The sequence below is a fragment of the Octodon degus genome, unplaced genomic scaffold (assembly GCF_000260255.1).
Source record: "Octodon degus isolate 3935 unplaced genomic scaffold, OctDeg1.0 scaffold00050, whole genome shotgun sequence".
NCBI lineage: Eukaryota > Metazoa > Chordata > Mammalia > Rodentia > Octodontidae > Octodon > Octodon degus.
In genome coordinates this window covers 13,298,624-13,318,624 of record NW_004524626.1, presented here as the reverse complement: position 1 = coordinate 13,318,624, position 20,001 = coordinate 13,298,624, and the positions used below count along the sequence as shown (strand labels likewise).

At 36.5% G+C, this 20,001-nt stretch overlaps 2 protein-coding genes across 2 annotated transcripts in view; both read left to right on the top strand.

The window, feature by feature from the left end:
* Positions 1-20,001, top strand: part of LOC101563650 (zinc finger protein 699) — a 959,136-nt gene that overhangs the window by 485,778 nt on the left and 453,357 nt on the right. The gene's annotated exons all lie outside the window — the stretch shown is intronic.
* Positions 16,102-17,075, top strand: LOC101568019 (olfactory receptor 7E24-like). Its single transcript, XM_012515093.1, is given in 1 exon segment — positions 16,102-17,075. A coding segment is annotated over 1 exon segment (930 nt). The 5' UTR covers positions 16,102-16,145.

Sequence of the window (20,001 nt, the reverse complement as noted above, 5' to 3'; positions counted from 1 at the left end):
CAAGGTGAAGCAGGACCTGTGCAACAAGAGTTGTAGCTTTTTGGTCTGAGAAGGTCAGTGAAATCCCCTCAGGATTTATCCTGAGATCCTGTACCTTGCAGATGTTATTAATTCAGGGATTTCTTTTTTTATTCCCAATGTGATTTCCTCTATACCTCTCTGTAGCTGTTTTTTTCATTTCAGAAGCCATTGAATCATTGCTATCAGCTGTGTCATTTCCAATTTGTTCTGTGTTAGTGTCCTCTGCACTTGTTATGGGTGGGTTTGGGTTCTGAGGTTGCGTTTTGCTCCTTCTCGTCATTTTGTGTAGCACTGTCTTCTCACCTTTGTTGTAGATCTTCACTGTAGTTAGAAACTTAGCATGTACTGAAGTTCATGTGCAGATCTACAATGTTTGGATTTATCCAGCTGTGCTTGGTTTGTGTCTGGCTGCTGTGCTCATCTTCCTGCTGCTGCCCTTGAGGGTGAACCTATTGTGCCCCTCTGGCAAGAGTTTCTGCTCCTGTATTAGCTGGGTGGTTCTATCTTCTACACTCTCTGCAGGGATTGCTGCTACAGGGTTTCACCCCAAGCCTGTATACCAGGCCTGAGCTGAGCCTGGAGGGGACAAGAGGGAGTAGAGGGGAGAGGCAGCTCTCCCACACACTCACGGAGCCTGGGTTAGGTCTGGTTCTGCGAGTTTCCTGAATGGGGCATAAATTCCTACCGGGTGGGGGGGTTGGGGGAGGTGCTGTGGCGTGGGGGTTGGCATCAGAAGGTGGTGGAAGAGGGTCTCACCCACGTAGCACCTGGACTGCGACCAGTAATAGGTCCTGCTGGTGCAGGGTAGCTGGAAGCTGTCCTACACACTCACCAGACCTGGGCTAGGAATGGGTCTGGGTGTTCCCCGAACGCGACAGATATTCCTACTCTGTGGGCAGGGTGGGGGAGGTGCTGAAGAGTGGTGTGTGGCATCCCAAGGTGGTGGAAATGGGTCTGACCCACCCTGTGCCTGTGCTGGGACCAGTAGTAGGTCCTGCCAGCGTATGGTAGCTGGAAGCTCTCCTACACACTCACCGGACCTGGACTAGGACTGGCTCCTGTATTTTTTAAAGAAATTTTATCTCACTTTTCTGCCTTGACATTTTCATTTTATCTTTCCTTTTTTAAATTTTCTATTCCTTTCATTTTGCCTTTTCCTCAACCTCATTTTAATTGTTGCTATAAATATGTTCATATTTTCAGTTTTTTAATTTAATATACTAATTTATTTCTGATCAACTGCAAATGGTGGAAATCAGTATGAAGATTTCACTGAAAATATAAATTTCATTTGGACCAGTCCAATTATTCCTAAGTATCTTCCTAAAAGTATTACATAACTCTGAATCAAACATGCCCATATTGATATCAGCACACATCATAATAGTTAAATCATGAAAACTTTTTATGTCAATGGACACAAGAATGTATTAAGAAAATATGGTATATATACACATTGAAAAATATACAGCCATGCATATTGACAAGTAGCCATTGTTTGGAAAATGGATGCATCTTCAGATCATAATCTTACAAGAAATAAATCATACATAAGTAAATTATCACTGACTTCTCTGATGTGAGAAAAGCAACATACAAGTAATTTGAATAGAATAATGTGACAGATTTTAGAAAACATAGAGATGATCCTATGGAGAATAAAAATGAATTTGGAGATGGGGACATTGAAGAATGGTGAAGAAATGAGGAGAGGAATGGGGAAGATAGCCCTGTGGTCTAAGTTCCTACCTGGCCAGCACAAGGACCTGGGTTAAATCCTCAATACCACATGCTGTGTGAGTCCCAGAACCCCAGGTGCCCCTTGCCAGCCATTGCAGCTGAGCATGTGGTGCACACCTGTAATCCCAGCACTGAAGAAACTGAGACAGGAGGATTACTAGAAGTCCAAGCTGCATAGAAAGACCTTGAAATAAATAAATAAATAAATAAATAAATAAATAAATAAATGAAAATAAACAGGAAGACGAGTTGGCACATGACTGGCTGGAGAGGAACTCCATACCACAGGGTCAAAGTCAGTTTGGGACCAACCAGAGGAACTCTACAGCAGAACAACTGATGCTGTTTGGGACCACAGATCAAGGAAATCCACAGCAATGCACCCAGCAGGAAGAAATCAAGCACAGAAGCCAGAACCAAGACAGGCCCCGCTGGATGAGATTGAACTTGGTAGATCCGACCTGGTAAGCTAAGGCACATTACTTATGTGCCTACTTACCCTGACTTATGTGACTATTCTCCCTCTCGAGGGAGAGAGATGGCAACTGTTAACTGGGATGAACTCGTCTGCCTGAAAAACTCCAGATACATCAAGGGGAGGTAACAAGATGGAAGTCAGGGGAACAAGTTTAAATACATATCCCCAATTTAATATCTGTTCAGCAGTACAATCATAATGTTTGATCTTATGGTTTAAAATATAAACCCATTAGATACAAAAGTTTTTCAATTGCTAAATCTCACCACCCATTATTAGTGTTGATAATTGTTGTAGTGAAAATGCAAAACTGTAACTGCCTAAGCCACATGAATTCACTTGAGTAATAATATTGATAGGTGTTTGTGCAATAACTGTACCAAAGCTCTACACCAAAGGTCAGAGGACAGTCCTATACAAAATGACTGTATGAAGGATCAAAATGCATTCTCAGGCCCCTAGTCCACCCAGAACAAATGCAAGAGACACTAGCATAGAAGAAATTGGAAGTCACACACCTGAAATCTCTGAAATATTAGTGTCTAAAGTAAAGAAACAAATGCAGAAAGGTAGAGATGAAATCAGATCAAAAATAATCTCAAAAAAAGAAGAAATGATAATTATAATGAAAGAATTACTGAGTTGCTAAAGAAGAAATTGAGAAAAAATAGAGAATAGAAAAATGATGAAAACTTAAAATGAACTATATAGAAAAATAGAATGCCTGAAGCAGATTCAAAGAGATATTCAAGAGATTGAAAACTTAATTAAAAGTTGGCAAAACCATCTGAATAAAAGTGAAGATAGACTTTCAGTCCTGGAAGAGTAGCATCACAGCTAATGAAAAGGTAAGGAAAGATCTGCTAAAAATAATGAGACAGGAAAAAATAATTCAACATCTGCAAGACGATGCAAAGAGGAACAACATCATAATGATTGGCATCAATGAGAAAGAAAGACTCAAAACAAAAGATACTAAAAGAATATGAGTAAATTAATAACAGAAAATTTCCAAAGTATGGTGAAACAATCTGACATTCAGGTAACTGCAGCATATAGAACTCCAAATAGCATTAATTCAATTAAAACAACACCCAGACATATAACAATCAAGATCCCAGAAATTCAGCACAAGAAAAATATACTGAATGCTGCTAGAGAAAAGAAGCAGATTACATTTAAAGGAAAACCCATCAGAATAACAACAGATTTCTCTTCTCAAACCATCAAGTCAAGAAGACCATGGAACAAAATACTTCAAGTCTTCCAAGAAAATAAAACCAGCCCAGATTGCTATACCCTGCAAAACTCTCTTTCAAGTTTGATGGAGAAGTGAAATACTTAAATGACAAACAACTAAAGAAGATCATGATGACAAAGCCAACTCTACACAGACTACTTAAAGATATTCCAGAGAGGGACCAAAATAACCACAACTCCACAAATGAGAATGAAAATAACCCACCAATTAGAGAAAACAGTTAAACAGGAGGAAAAGGGCTATATGACAGCAGGTAAACAACATGTTAATCATAAGCCAATGCATCTGAATTACAACCATCAATGTAATGCACTCAATTTACCAATTAAAATAAATAGACTGGCACAGTGGATTAGGAACCAAAATCTAACAGTATGCTATATACAATAAACACACTTAACTCATGAAAAAATTCAAAGTCCAAAAGTCAAAGGATTGAAGACAATACTACATGCTCCAGCACCTCAGAAAAAGCAAGGATAGCAATCCTGTTTACAGACAGTCTCAACTTCAAACCAAGAATGGTCAAACAAAATAAAGAAGGCCACTATGTACTGGTTCAGGAAAAATTCAAGAGGAGGAGGTAAATATGTACACACCAAATACAGGAACAGCCAAAGATATAAGCCAAATATTAATGGACATGAAAAATCTAATACCCAATAACACAAAATTAACAGGAGACCTTAACACCCCCTTATCCCATAAAGATAGGTCAAGCAGACAAAAAGTGAGTAAAGAAGTAGCAGAAGTGAACCAGAACTTGGAACAAATGGACTTAGTGGTCACATACGCAGTGTTCCACCCAACCACATCCGCATACTCACTTTTTTCAGCTGCAAATGGGACATTTTCTAAAATAGACCCCATACTAGTCCATAGAACATGCTTAAGTATATGCAAGAAAACAGAAATTATCCCATGCATATAATTGTCTGAGCATAGTGCAATGTAACTGGAAATAAATGGCAAAAGAAACCATAAATACATGCAAATTACACAATACCCTCCTCAGCAATCAATAGGTTACAGATGAAATCCAATAAGAAATTAAATATCTACAATTCAATAAAAATCCAAGAAAAACTTATTGGAATTTATGGGATGCAATGAAAGCAGTTCTTAGGGGGAAATTTGTAGCTATGAACCCACCCATCAGGAAAACAGAACAGGACCAAATAAACACACTTATGCTGCACCTCAAACGTCTGGAAAAAAGGAAGAGTAAACCAAACCTAAAGCCCAAAATGGGAGGAAATTATAGAGATTAGAGCAGAAATTAATGCAATCGAGACAAAGAAAATAATTCAAAGAATTAACGAATCAAAATGCTGGTTCTTTGAAAGATTAAATAAAATTAATAAGTCTCCCATTACTATTGTATTATTGTTCGTTTGATTTTTCTATCTGTTAAAATTTGTGATATGTCAGTGTGCACTCCTAAATTGGGTGCATATGTATTTACAATTGTTATCTCTTCCCCTTGTAGTTTTGCCTTTACAAGTATGTATTGCCCTTTTTTATTTTCCAGGGATTGAACTCAAGACTTTGCTACTGAGCTATCTTCCTGGCCCTATTGACCTTCTTTATCTCTTTGAGTGATTTTTGGTTTGAAATTGATATTCTCATCAACCAAGATAGCTACACCTGATTTTTTTTTATTTCCTATGGCAAGGATTGTTTTCCATCCTCTGACTGTTAGTCTGTGAATTTCCTTTTGAGTTAAATGTGTTTCCTGTATGCAGTATATTGTTGGATTTTGTTTTTAATACACTCTGCTAGTCTGTTTCTTTGATTAGTGAATTGAGGCTGTTTGCATTGACGGTAATAACTAATATGTATTGGCTTATTTTTGTTGTGTTATTTTCTTATTTTAGGTTCTGTACTTTTCCCCATTTGTAATTACTTTCTCTGTTTGGTGGTTCCTTTCTGTTGTTGTTGAAGCTGTGATCACTTCTTTCTCTTTCTGAAATATGTCAGTATTCTCTGTAGAGTTGCTTTGGTGTTTATTAATTTCTTCAATTTCTCTGTCATGGAAGCATCTTATTTTGCCTTTGAATTTGGTAGCTAGTTTTGCAGGACACATCAATATGGGTTGGAAGTTTTTGTTTTGTTTTTTTATTTACTAACTCAGCCCCACATGAGGGCGAGGCTGGCGTGGTATGTGGTTTCAGGGATTGAACTGCGGTCCCCTGTATCTGCCTAAGCTTGCCTAAGTTTGCCTAAGGTCTAAATGCCTTTAGCCCACTGACCTATCTTGCCAGCCCTGGAATTTATTTTGTATCAGGACCTGAAATACTTCACCCCAAGCTCTTCTTGATTTGATGGTTTGTGTTAAGAAATCTGCCATGATTCTCATGGACTTTCCTTTGTAGGTGATCTCTTTTCTAACATCTTTTAATATTCTATTCATTTGCTGAATTTCAGAGATTTTGACTATTATGTGCCTAGGTGTAGATTTCTTGTGATTGTGGCTGTGTGGTGTTTTATGTCTCACTTGTCTTTATATGAGGCTTTTTTCTCATGTTTGGAAAATTTTTTTGCTAGTACTTCCGTAAATAGTCATTTTATACCATTGTGCTGTCCCATGCTGCTTCACTGATACGTATTATTCTTTTCTTTCTTTTTTGGAGTGCAGCGGGGAAGAAGGGTTTACAGGGTGTTCAGGGTCTCACTACTAGATCAGACTCCTATTGATTCTCCTGTTTACAGACTTCCAAGAGCTGGGATTACAGGTGTATGCAACCACGCCCAGTCTCAATTGCTGTCTCAGCGAACATATGGGCGGAGCCAATATCGCAGGTCCGGGGATTGAACCCCTAGCCCCTGCACCTCCTTGCAGGTGCTGTAATCTGCTGAGCTATTTGGCCAGCCCAATACCTATCATTCTTATATTGTTTTTCTTTGCATTGTTTTGTAGCTGCTAAATTCTTATTTTCTGGTTACTTCTTAGTTTTAAGAGGCATTTTCTTTCACTTTCATTAGCTGCACCTCTCTTTTCCAGGTGTGAAAGTTTATCTTCATTTTCACTCAAATGATTTTGACAGCTTTCAATGGGTTCTTAATTCTCTGGATATCTGCTTGAATCTGTTTTTTATATCCTTTTTTTCTGTATTGTTCATTCAGTGTTTCCATCATTTTTCTATTCTCTTTTTTTTTTTTTTTTTTTTTTAGTTTTTGATCACTGTCTCTTTAGCTGTGCTGAGCAACTCTTTTATGACTGTCATTTCTTTTTGGACATGAGAGATTATTTGTGATATTATTTTTTTTATAGCCTGATGGACTTGTTTTTTACTTCAGTTGCTATCATTTCAGAGATTTCAGGTGTGCAATTTCCAACTTTTTGCAAGTCTTTATCTTATGAATTTGTTTTGGGTGGGCAAGAGGATTGAGATTGCCTTTTGTTCCTACATTTTTGGAATTTTTGAAGCTCCCAGTAATCACCCCACAGAGTCTCACAGGATGCCCATGGTCTGCCAAAATTCTTATATGTCTCCAGTAAATCTCTGGATGGGCTTGCACTGGGCACACAGATCACATATCTCCTGCATTTCAAAGGACACTCAGAGTCCCCTTAAGTGCTTAAAATTTTGACCAGGACCAGCAGAAGCTTTAAGCCTACACTCTGGAGCTAAGGGAGGTCAGAGCAAAGCAGAATCCTGCAAGCTGCACAGAATCTACCAAAGTTCTTAAATTGAGCCAATAAGAAATTTCTATCATGTTGTTTCTTCTTATTTAGGATCAGGAGATATCTTTCCATTTAATCAAACCCTCTTCAATCACCTTTTTGAGAGTACTATAATTTTTCATTTTATATATCTTTTATTTCCTTTTTAGATTGATTCCTAGGTATTTCATTTTGGGGATGTTATTCTAAACGGCATAGTTTACCTAATTTCTCTCTTTTGAACATTTTATTTTAATGTCTGCAATGAAAGGGAGGTTTAAAGTACTTGTGGGGGCAGCATAAAGTCGGAAGAGAAAACTATAAATTTAGAAGGAAAGAAACTATAAGAAGTTTGGCATCAAGTAATACGTTGAGAAAAACTTGTGTTTGAATTCTCTGTACACAATATTTGCTGAGTGTTAACAGCAGAAAAGTATAAAAACAAAGTATAAAAAGTAAAGCCACATTAAAACTTCATATATATATTCTAAGATTGAAGCATTGTAAAAGCAATTAAAATGCAGAAAAATTTAAAATGTAAGTAGAAGTAAAACATTGTAAATACTTTGTGGTAATAGGATTTATGTCACAAAAGGCAGAGAAGATATAAGGTGGATTTGGATTGCATCAGATGGAAAGAAGAAATGAGTTTAAAAGAAGCATGGTAGAGAATACAAGGAGGATATGTTTGGTTTAAAATGAAAACACTTTTTTTTGTTCCCATTCTGTTTTCCTTATGTGTGAGTTCATGACTATAAATTTCCCTCCGAGAACTGCTTTCATTGCATTCCATGCATTCTGAAACATTGTGGATGAATTTTCATTGAATTGTAGATATTGTGGAATGCTTGTTTAAATTCATCTGTCACCATTTGATTGCTGAGTAGGATGTTGTTTAATTTCCATGCTCTTAGGGTGTTTTTGGGGTTTCCTTTGTCGTTTATTTCCAGTTTCATTGCACTGCGGTCAGAAAATGTGCATGGGATAATTTCTGTTTTATTGCATATACTTAAGCATGATCTATGGACCAGTATGTGGTCTATTTTAGAAAATGAGCCATGTGCAGCTGAGAAAAATGTGTATTCAGCTGTGATTTGGTGGAATACTCTGTATATGTCCACCAAGTTCATTTGTTCCAAACTCTGGTTCAGCTCTTCTAATTCTCTGCTAATTTTTTGTCTGCTTGATCTATCTTTTTGGGATAAGGGGGTGTTGTCTCCTGTTAAGATTGTGTAATTGGTTATTAGACTTTTCAGGTCCATTAAGATTTGTCTTATATAGTTGGGTGCTCCCATGTTTGGTGCATAGATATTTATGAGTGTTACCTCTTCCTCTTGAATTTTTGTCTTAACCAGTATATAGTGGCCTTCTTTATTTAATTTGATCATTCTTAGATTGATGTTGAGACTGTCTGAGAACAGGATTGCTACCTCTGCTTTTTACTGAGGTGCTAGGGTGTGTAGTATTGTTTTCTATCCTTTGACTTTCAGCCTATGAATTTCTTTACAAGTTAAGTATGTTTCTTGCATACAGCATATTGTTGGATTTTATTTCCTCATCCACTGTGGCAGTCTACTTCATAGAGTATGCCTAAAGACAGTTATAGGCAAAGAAAACATTCCCTCAGGCTTTCAGAAAGCAAAATGATCTAGCAATGGCCGTGATTCATCCACATTGCTGACACTGACAAAGGATCTAAAAACTGTGGTACATGGTTACAGGATAAATCCTGTAGGGTACTTGACTGACCTCATCAGATACAAAAGTTCCATTTCTTGTTATACAGGTCTTGCTTTATCTTTGTCTTAACGATCTAGCAGAAAAGTATAAAAAAAAGATATATAAAGTGAAGCCATATTAACATGCTGAGCTGTGAAAGGCTCAAGTCAACAACTTCTGAGGATAACCCACAACTATTGTGGACTGCTGGACTGTATTGGGTTGCTTTCCTAAATTTATGCACCTATAGTATTTAGATGCCAGTGGAATATCCATCTCTGACAGGACTAAACAAAAAAAGGGTATACAAAAGAAGGATCATTTTGTATCTGTATATACAGAATAGTTAGGATAGACATACAGCTACTTTTGCTTAATTCAATGAGAAGAAAGGTTTGTACTAATAGTGTTTGGATGGGATATTCTGTCTGCATCTTGTACTATGGATAACCACTGAGAAGATAACAATGTACAATGTATTCATTATTGAAACTGTCCTATTAATCAGTTTTGAAACTGTCTCATTACTATTTGTTTCTCAATAAAATAAAATAGATGAAAACACTAAATAAATATAATGAACACCATGAAAAAACTTTCATCAAAGTAAAACTATCCAAATCTAGGTGAGAAAATTAGAAAAATGTATTAATTGTTTCTATATTCTCTGAAAAGAATGCTAATTCTCAGAACTTGCTAAAATCAATACAAAATGTAATAGTGAATTAAGAGAAAGAAAACATAAAAAATATGTTGTATTAACAGCATTGGTATAATTCAAAATAATAAAGAAAGGTAGGTATTTGAGAGTGTTGTTTTTCTTTTTTCATGGAGAGAAAACATTCTCTCAGGCTTTCACAAAGAGAAAATTGGTCAAGCAATGGCTGCGACTCATCCTCATGGCTGATACTGATTAAAGATCTACAAACTTCTGTACAGGGTTTCAGGGTAAGTCCTGAGAGGATATTGTTTTTCAGAACTAAGGATTGAACTCAGGCCCTTGTGCTTGCCAGGCAAGCGCTTATTCTACTGAGCTATCTCCCCGGCCTTCTGAGAGGATTTGACTGACCTTGTCAGATACAAAAGTTCCATTTTTTATTATATAGGTCTTGCTTTATCTTGGTCTTAACCATCCAGCAGAAAACTATAAAAATGAGTTATAAAGGGTAAAATCATATTAATATGCTGAACTGTAAAAGCTGTAAAGTCATATTAATATGCTTATCTGCAAGACTGACAACTTCTGACATTTCCAGTCTTGCAGATAATCCACTACAATTATGGACTACTGGACTACAATGGATGATTTTGCTGAATTCTTGCATCTACAATATTTGAATGGCAACGCAATACCCATCTCTGACAAAAGTAAACCAAAAGTGTTTGAAGGGGAAAGTAAGTAAATAGAAGAGGAGGAGAGAGTTGAAATGAAACATAGAGTACTTGGAGATTGGCACATATATTTTACAAATCAGATAACACTTTTACCCTCAGGAAACAACTCTTAGAATTAAAAAAGTTAGCACAAATTTATGAGCAGAATAACTCAAATTCTTGGGCCCTTATTACCTCACACCTCCCACAGCTCTTTCTAAAAGCAGTTTCAGGTGATACAAGATAAAAGAAACATACAAACAAAACACAAAATTAAAAATATCTTCAAAATTCAGGATAAATTTTCAGTTTCATAAATGAAAAGATCTAGTATTTATATAATGTTTGGTGTTCCAAACATTATGAAGGTAATTAGGTTCACTGAAGCTTATAATTTATGAAGTTAAATTGTGAGGTTTTTGTTACATGTACATTATTACAATATGAAATTAATGTAAAAAGGACACTTAAAATAACACATAAATGACAGAAATGATTAGTACATATCAAGATTACATAACTAGAGAAGAACCCACAACCTCTGTACAATTATTTTCCTATTACATCCTTTTTCCATTGGGCTAGGAAGTCCTTAGAGATGGATAGCATGGACCTTTGTGGCTAATTATGAGCTCTGTACATTGAACCTACAAAGTGGTATGCTAGGCAATAATTAGCTTTCGTCTCCTACCCTTAAGTCTGTTGCCACTAGTCCAGTGAGATCCAACCCTGTGCCTCAGCCTTCCTGGTTGTTTGAAGTGTCCTTATCAAAGAGGAAGAGAAAGAAAGTAAGATTCTTTATAGTGGCAGATGCTAAGTGGGGTAACTATGAAGCATTGTTCAGAGAGGCCCTGCATAGTGCACAGCCTTTATAGTCTATTCTTCATTAATTCTAATTTTCTGAGAATCAAATAATTTTATTATGGCTAATTTTTGTTTTTCTATGTTTTTTTTTAATTTTGGGGAGCTTCTTTTTTAAAATTTTATTGAGAAATAAATAGCAGTGAGACAGTTTCAAAACAGGCTAATAGGACAGTTTCAATAATTAATACATTGCATTTTGTTGTCTTTGTAGTAGTTGTTCATAGTACAAGATGCAGGCATGATATCTTGTCCAAACACTATTAGTACACATCTTTCTTCTCATTGAATTAAGAGAAAGTAGATGTATATCTATCATATTTTAGATAGATAGATAGATAGATAGATAGATAGATAGATAGATAGATTTTAGTACAAAATGGTCCTTCATTTATATCTCCCTTTTTTGTTTAGTTTTGTCAGAGATGGATATTCCATTACCATTTAAATATTGTAGGTGTGTGACTTCATCAAAATAATCCAATATAGTCCAGTAATCCATAATAGCAGTGGGTGATCTGTAGGACTGACATTGTCAGAAGTTGTTAATTTGAGCCTTTTACAGCTCAGCATATTAATATGGCTTTACTTTTTATACTTCATTTTCATACTTTTCTGCTGAATACATTTATATGCATAAGGTGGTTAAGGCAATAATCCTGAGAATCTTCAGCAGGTTTTTGAAACTAGCAGTTAATTGGTAGGATTCTCACCCTGACTAACTATATATGCTGATTACCTGTGAACTAAGTAACTGCACTGAAGATAGCAATGTGTAATACTAGGGCCATGCTTGGAATGCCTGTCATTCTGGTTTGCTAATTTTTGTTTAGATATAGTAGATTATGTTATCTTCAACTAAAAATTATGACTAAGATTCACAGAAAGTCTTAATAATTGTTCTGACTCTAACTTTTGCCAGTCTTATGAACAAAGTTGATTTAATTCTCATTCAGATATCTAACAATGATCTTTCACATCTTGTAAAGATTTTAAAGGCACAAATATGAAAAGTATCAATTATGAGGAATTGAAATGTTATATTCTTGGTTTTGATTTCCAAGATGGCATGAGAAAACAATTATTATTGTCATGCCAAATTTCCTTCCTCCATACCCCTTTCTAATTCACATCAGCATCTTATTCAGCAGGAAAACTAGGTCTTTCTGCAATGTTTCTTAAACACTCCTAAAGGGTGAAGAAAACAATAAAGATGTTAAAGACAAGGATAAGAACAATTGTGGACTTGTTTTGAAGGCTTCCTTTATTCCAAGTATTTATAAATGTGTTCTATGCAGCTGCTTTCATTTCATGTGCTTTGTCTTCATGGAATTATAAATATCAACATTGTTATTGCTTAAAGAAAAATGTAAATGTCATTTCAATGAAATCTGCAATAGATTTTTAAATAGTAAAATATTAAGTAACTTTTGAGTTGACCTGTGTGATTATAGACACAGAGTATCACATGAGTATTAATCCTGGAAAGTTGTTCCATTACAACATTGACAGCTATGTCATTTCCTGCCCAAAAAAGGATCTTGTTCACTTAATCCTTCCTTTTAAGGAATTCCTGATATATACCAGAGCAGAGAAGTGCCAGGCATCTGCTCCATTCACCATAGAGAGGACAGATATATGTCAGAGGCAAAAATCATATAAAGTGTAAGCTTGATAATTCAGATTGTTTTCCTGTCACTGCTGCAAGATATCCTTGCAGTTTCATCCTTCCCCACAGCATCAAGTGGGGTTATATCAAACCTACCCTTTATTTCCACTTAGGAAATGAATTTAAAGTGTAACTCAGTTATCCCCTGTGTTTAAGACCTTTGAACATCTGCTTCAAACTTTCGGTTGGTTGGAAAACAACCAAAAATTTGATGCCTTTGACAGTATCTGCTGATGTAAATTTTAATTCTTCCAATTCTATTTCTTGTTTCTGCAAAGCAGCGTGCATTTTTAAAAATCTCTGAGGTAGCATTGTCCTTTTTGAATTTTGGCTGTGACAGCTGCACAAAGGGTTATGCAGTTATTGAATGCTTCAAAATGGGGTTAAGGTATGTAAAATTAGGAAAAATAAAATTTAATTATCATAGTCAATTAGGAAAATAATCATTATACCAATTATGTCCTGTGAACTGAGATCATTTCCTATTTCTGTAGTGAGTTATTTTATTTGGTTTTGTGTATTTGTATACATATGTTTGGAGGGAAATCATGTAAAGTCTTTTATATCTGATTGCCAACAACCTAAATATGGTCTTCCGATAGAAGGCATAAAACATAAAAATATCTGTTAAACATTGATTGGACATATCCTCAGGTCAAAATGCTTGTCCTTATTCAGCATGATGTGAAAATGCTTGATCCACTCCTGTATTCATGTTCTCTCACTTAACGAATGTTCCATAGTTTAAGAGACAAGAAAAATTGGGTGACTTTGGCTTTGTCAAGGACACATAGTCCCTGTAATTCATTTTACTGCATCTATATCCATTATTCAAAAACACATCAGAAATACTCATGGTTTTTAAAAGGCACAGAGAGAAGGGAGCAAGTGAATGCATACTTCATTCTAAAATGCACAATAGAACTTCAGGTCGCTACACACTTGGGTGCCATTTGAATAGAGTCATTGTATTTTTTAGCAAACATCCTATTGGCATAATGATGGAATTTTTATTTTAAAAACAAAAACTTACAATACTACATGCTTCTATTCCAAAGGAAGTTTAGTTGCCACACCTATAAAGATGAGTGGTGTGCTCTTTATTTTCCTTGGGTCACGTGAGCACGGAGAATAGGACAGATTCACACAAGCTGTGCATATTCAGTAGTTCAGTGACACTGAACTAAACTATTGATTGCCTTTGTTTTATTCCAGGACGCACTCTCACACACTGTAGCAAAATGGCATTTCTTTGTATAGTATCCTACAGAGCTAATTCATGGACAGATTGAAGGAATATTTTGAAGTTTTGCCACAAGAACAAGAGCTTGTAAGTGATAAAAAGTGAAGTTTTCTGGAAAAAAAATTAGTAAAATTTTGCATACATTATTTGTTGGAAATAAAGTATCTCCCATCAATATATTATATGGTATGCACATCTTAACTTGTGTGAAAAGGTGAGAAGCAGAAGAACTTTCAATAGAATGTCACAATAATCAACATGATTTGGATGAAGTATCTCTGGGTAATGGATTTCTTTAATTAATGAAAACTTAAAACCTCTTGTGTATGTAAGCTCCTCTGTTCAAGAGGCAAAATTATTTATGCTATACAAAACTTGCATTAGCTTTAGGTATTTTTAGGTAAGTTTCTAAAAAAAACTGTGGATTCATAAATCAATATTGATCTGAGAACATTGACAATAATGAGTACTGGTGAAAAAGTATTCATTTGAGCACCGTTCAATAACAGAATGTAATTATAGAAAGATACCAACAATTCAAACTTGATAAACAATGGTTATGATGGAAACATTAATGTATCTTTATATATAAACATATAAAGAGATAACATTGAAGGAGTATATTCTGAATGTAAGGAAATAGTCAAAACAGTGATTCAAACTCTGAAGTGAAAGATTAGCCAAAAAAATTAAAATACAGGTAATCTGATTAAATTTATTGTTCTGAATCTACAATGTCCGGATATTTAAATGGATCTTTAGAAGCAAATGAAATATTTTCAAACACTTTCTTATATCAACAATATGAGAAAGGTGATTGTATCTCCATTTTACAGATCATGGAGAATTAAATTACTTACAAGTATATTTACACTATTTCATGCATATTTTCTTTTTCAGGTGAGTGGTCTGGTGTACTCACATCATTTCATTGACTTCTATTTTGTTTATTCACAATTAAATAATAGTGTGACTTGATAAAATAGAGTGTTCAATTTTCTTTCAGGTAGCTAAATTTAAAACTGGCAATTATGTACCAAGAAAGATTGATTCAAAAACTCTGTCAACAGTAACTAGAAAGATTTGAAGTTAACCAGGACTTTGGGAATTTTCTTATTTCTAATTCTACCACTTAAAGTACCTGCTTGGGTAAAATCAGTCAGGGTCAGGGGACTATGGTTTAATCCCCAGCTCCACATGCTGCACCAGACCCACCCTTAAGTCAGCCTGAGCCAGCCAAAAGAATAGAAATCCTAATTCTATGACTGCTCATAATCAGTGTTATGATTTTAAAAATAATTAAATGTATTAAGATGCTAAGTACAATACAGGATCAAGTAAAAGAGGAGGCTTACACATGAAATAAATACTTAATGACAACATAGGAAAAGATTAGAATAAATCTGTATAAAATTAAAAATCTCCTGTGCTTCTTATCACTTATTATCTTTAATCATTGACAGGTACAGTATGCTCTAATGCCACATCCATAATAGTAGAATGCTACTCAATTTTCTTCTAATAGGATCATCTACTCTTTTAGTAAGACTTGGTAGCATTTTACAAGGATCATAGAAATATAAGCTCTTGTATTCTAATTGTGTAAATCATAATGCAAACTAGGAGTATACAGGACAAAATGGATAATTAATAACATACTAATGAAAGAGTTCTCGAGAATAGGGTTTTTCACAGTGGAACAATAGGGCTAAAGGGTTTTGGCACCACGTGGGAACATTTTCATATGAAAATATGAACGTATAAGGGCCAGCCAAATAGCTCAGTGGATTAAAGTGCCTGCAAGCAGGCGCAGGGGCCAGGGTTTGGTCCCTGGGCCTGTCATGCTGACCCCACTCTTAAGGCACTCTGAGATGGCAATTGAGACTGGGCATGGTGGCGCACTCCTGTAATTCCAGCTTTTGGGAGGCTGTAGACAGGCAGAACACTATGAGTCCGATCTAGTAGTGAGAACCTGAACACCTTGTACACCCTTTCCTAAAATATAAAAAAAAAGAAAGAAAGAAAAAACAATATGAACTTGTAACATATAGTTTTCTGTGATATTTATTGCTTTCATTATTCCAATCATTTTTTAAAAGGTATTAAGGAAGAATGGAAGCACATAATCTGACCTACATCTCAGAATTCCATCTCTTTGGATTCTCAGAAAATCCAGAGCTGCAGCCTATACTTGCAGGACTGTTCTTGTCCATGTACCTGGTCACAGTGCTTGGGAACCTACTCATCATCCTGGCCATCAGCTCTGACTCCCACCTTCACACCCCCATGTATTTCTTCCTCTCCAACCTGTCTTTTGTTGATATTTGCTTCAGCTCTACCACGGTCCCAAAGATGATTGTGGATATATTAACTCACAGCAGAGTCATCTCCTATGTGAGCTGCCTAACACAGATGTCTCTGTTTATTATATATATTTGTATGGATGATATGCTTTTGACTGTGATGGCCTATGACCGGTTTGTAGCTATCTGCCACCCTCTGCACTATTCAGTCATTATGAACCCTCGCTTCTGTGTCTTGTTACTTTTGCTTTCTGTCTTTTCTAGCCTCCTAGACTCCCAGCTGCATAATTTAATTGCCTTGCAATTCTCCTGCTTCAAGGCTGTAGAAATTGCTAATTTCTTTTGTCATCCTTCTCAAATTTTTAATCTTTCATGTTCTGACACTTTATTGTAAACCATAATCACATATTTTGTTTCTGCCATATTTGGTTTTTTTCCCATGTTAGGAATCCTCTTTTCTTACTATAAAATTGTTTCCTCTATTCTCAAAATCTCATCATCCGGCGGGAGGTACAAAGCTTTTTCTACATGTAGTGCTCACTTGTCGGTTGTTTGTTTATTTTATGGAACAGGCATTGGAACTTACATCGGTTCAGCTGTGTCATATTCTCCCAACAAGGGCATGGTGGCTTCACTGATGTACACTTTGGTCACCCCTATGCTGAATCCTTTCATCTACAGCCTGAGAAACAGGGACATTAGCAGCACACTGAAGAAGCTCCATAGTTGGAGGGTTTAATCTCAAAACATTGGCCATCCATTTGCAATGTAGCTTTGAAAATGTAGAGCTTTCAGACCCAAAATTAACTCCTAAGAACCATTTTGTAGATCATGTTAGTTTACTTTTGATTTTTCCATTACAATCATGGGTGATTGGGTGATAGTGGAATTTCAGGAGGGAAGATAAAAATTTTCTGAAGATGGGTAAGAAAAATATTTGCACAAAAAGATACTGGCATTAATATTACTAAGTTTTGCTTAAGAGTGGTTAAGATGATACATTTACTTATTCATATCTTATCATAATTAACAATGAAAATAAAAATAAACTTTTTTCTTGAGACAGAGTCTTACTATATAACTCAGTCTTGCCTTGATCTCAGTCTGAAACCCATTCTTGCCTTGAGCTCAGGGTGATCCTACTGCCCCAGAATAAAATGTGCTGTGACTACAGGGATGCTACTCCACTTCTGATTAGGGCCTCTTTTTAAAAAGAAGATATTACCAAAGTGAATAGTATATTTGAAATTCCTCTTGTGTAGTGGAATAATGCAGTGCTACTTGCTGACATTTATTTTCTATTTTCATCAACTTGTACATTAAATTCCAGAAGTCTTTAGAACTGGAAGTCACATTGTTCAATTCATGTAATTTACTATGTGCATTGAGGCTCCAAGGTAATAAAACAATTCATAGTCACCCATTCCTCTAGCCTTTCATTTAATTATTCCTTCCAATTGGCACCATTGTAATTCTCCTCCTTAATGGTTTCTGAAACAGGAAGCTCATATCTGGCATGGTTGATTCCTTGAGATGACTTAGAGCTCTCTCTCATGTTCAGGAAGGTGAGAGGTATGAGAGTCATAGTTTTGCACATAGTCCAGTGGAGACGCAGCCTTACTCAGTAAATGCCAAAGGGGAGAAGGGATAGAAAAGTACTACTGTTAAGATTTTTTTCTAACGGGAATATATACATGAAAGGAGATAGTGAAAATAGCTAATTGGACTTTCCACAGTTATTTATGAACAATTTGAAACTTGTACCTGGAGACCCAGTCCTAGCCCAGGTCCGGTGAGTGTGCGGAGAGCTTCCTGCTACCCTGCGCCGGTGGGACCAGTCCCAGCCTGGGCGCAGCGTGGGACGGACCCTCTCCCACTCCCTTGGGCCACCCACCAGCACTCTGCGGTGCCTCCCCCACCGCGCCCGCTGAATAGGAATTTCTGCCGCGTCCTGCAACCCCAGACCCAGTCCCAGCCCAGGTCCGGTGAATGTGTGGGAGAGCTTCCTCTTCCCGCTCCTTCAACTTGCCCGCTCCAGGCACAGCTCAGGCCTGGCATAAACACCTCGGGTGTAATCCTGCAGCTGCAATCCCTGCAGAGAGTGTAAGGATAGATCCAACCAGCTAGTACAGGAGCAGAACATCTCGCCACAGGGGCAAAACAGGTTCACCCTCAAGGGCAGCAGTGGGAAGGAGCTGAGCACAGCAGCCAGAAACAAGCCAGACTCAGCTGGATAACTCCAAATTTTGTAGAGCTGCACCTGAACTTCAGTACATGAGAAGATTATAACTACAGCAAAGATCTACACCAAAGGTCAGAAGACAGTGCTACACAAAATGATGAGGAGGAACAAAATGTAACTTCAGAACCCAAGCTCACCCATAACAAGCGCAGAGGTCACTAACAAAGAACAAATTGGAAATCACACAGCTGAAAGCAATTAATCAACGGCATCTAAAATAAAGAACCAGCTGCAGAAAGATGGAGAAGACCTCAGATTGGAAATGAAAAAAGAAATGCCTGAATTAATAATATCTGCACTAAAGAATCAAATGCAGAAGCGTATGGAAAAAACCCAGTGCCCATCCAGAACAAGTGCGGAGGATACTAGATCTGCACAAATGCATGAATTAATAGCGTCGATAGGAAATAAGCAACAGCAGAAAGATATAGAGGAAATAAGAGCGCAGTTCTTTTCTGAAATAAAAAAGAACTCTCAGAACTCATAGCAGATGAAGTAAACAAGAAACTACAGAAACATAGGCAGGAAACCTAATATGAATAAAACATTGCAGTAAAAGAATTTCTAACTGCTTCTAAAGAAGAAATTGATAAAAAAAAATAGAGGAGATTAGAAAAATGATGGATTCCCTGAATGAGCAATATAGGAAAGAAATACATCGCATGAAGCACAGTCAAAGAGATATAGAGGAAATTAAATTCTCAATCACAAGCTTGCAAAACCGATTAAGTGAATGGGAAGACAGAGTTTCAGATCATGAAGATGCTGATGTAGCTAGCAAAAAGGTAAGAAAGGATCTCTTAAACAAAACGAGGATGCAGGAAAGAATAATCCATCACGTGCAAGATGATGGAAAGATGAACAATGTGAGACTAATAGGCATCAATGAGAAACAAGGACTCAATACAAAGGACATTAAAAAAATATGGGCAGAAGAAATAGCAGAAAACTTCCCAGATATGAGGAAACAATCTGACATTCGGGTAACTGAAGCATACAGAACGCCAAGGAAACTCAACCCAATGAAAAACACATCGAGACATATAATAGTCAAGATCCCACAAATTCAGCACAAGAATAATCTACTGAAAGCCAATAGAGAAAAGAAGGAGATCACATTCAAAGGAAAACCCATCAGAATTACAGCCGACATCTCTTCACAAACCATGCAGGCAAGAAGAGTATGGAGCAGAGTACTTCAGGTCCTCCATGAAAACAAATTCCAGCCAAGACTACTATACCCTTCAAAACTCTCTTTCAAGTTTCATGGACAAGTGAAATACTTCCATGACAAAGAACAGCTAAAAAATGTAGCGATGACAAAGCCAACCTTACACAGGATACTGAAAGATGTTCTAGAGAGGGACCAAAACGATCAGGAATCCACGAATGAGATTGGAAGCAACCAACTAAATAGGGTAAG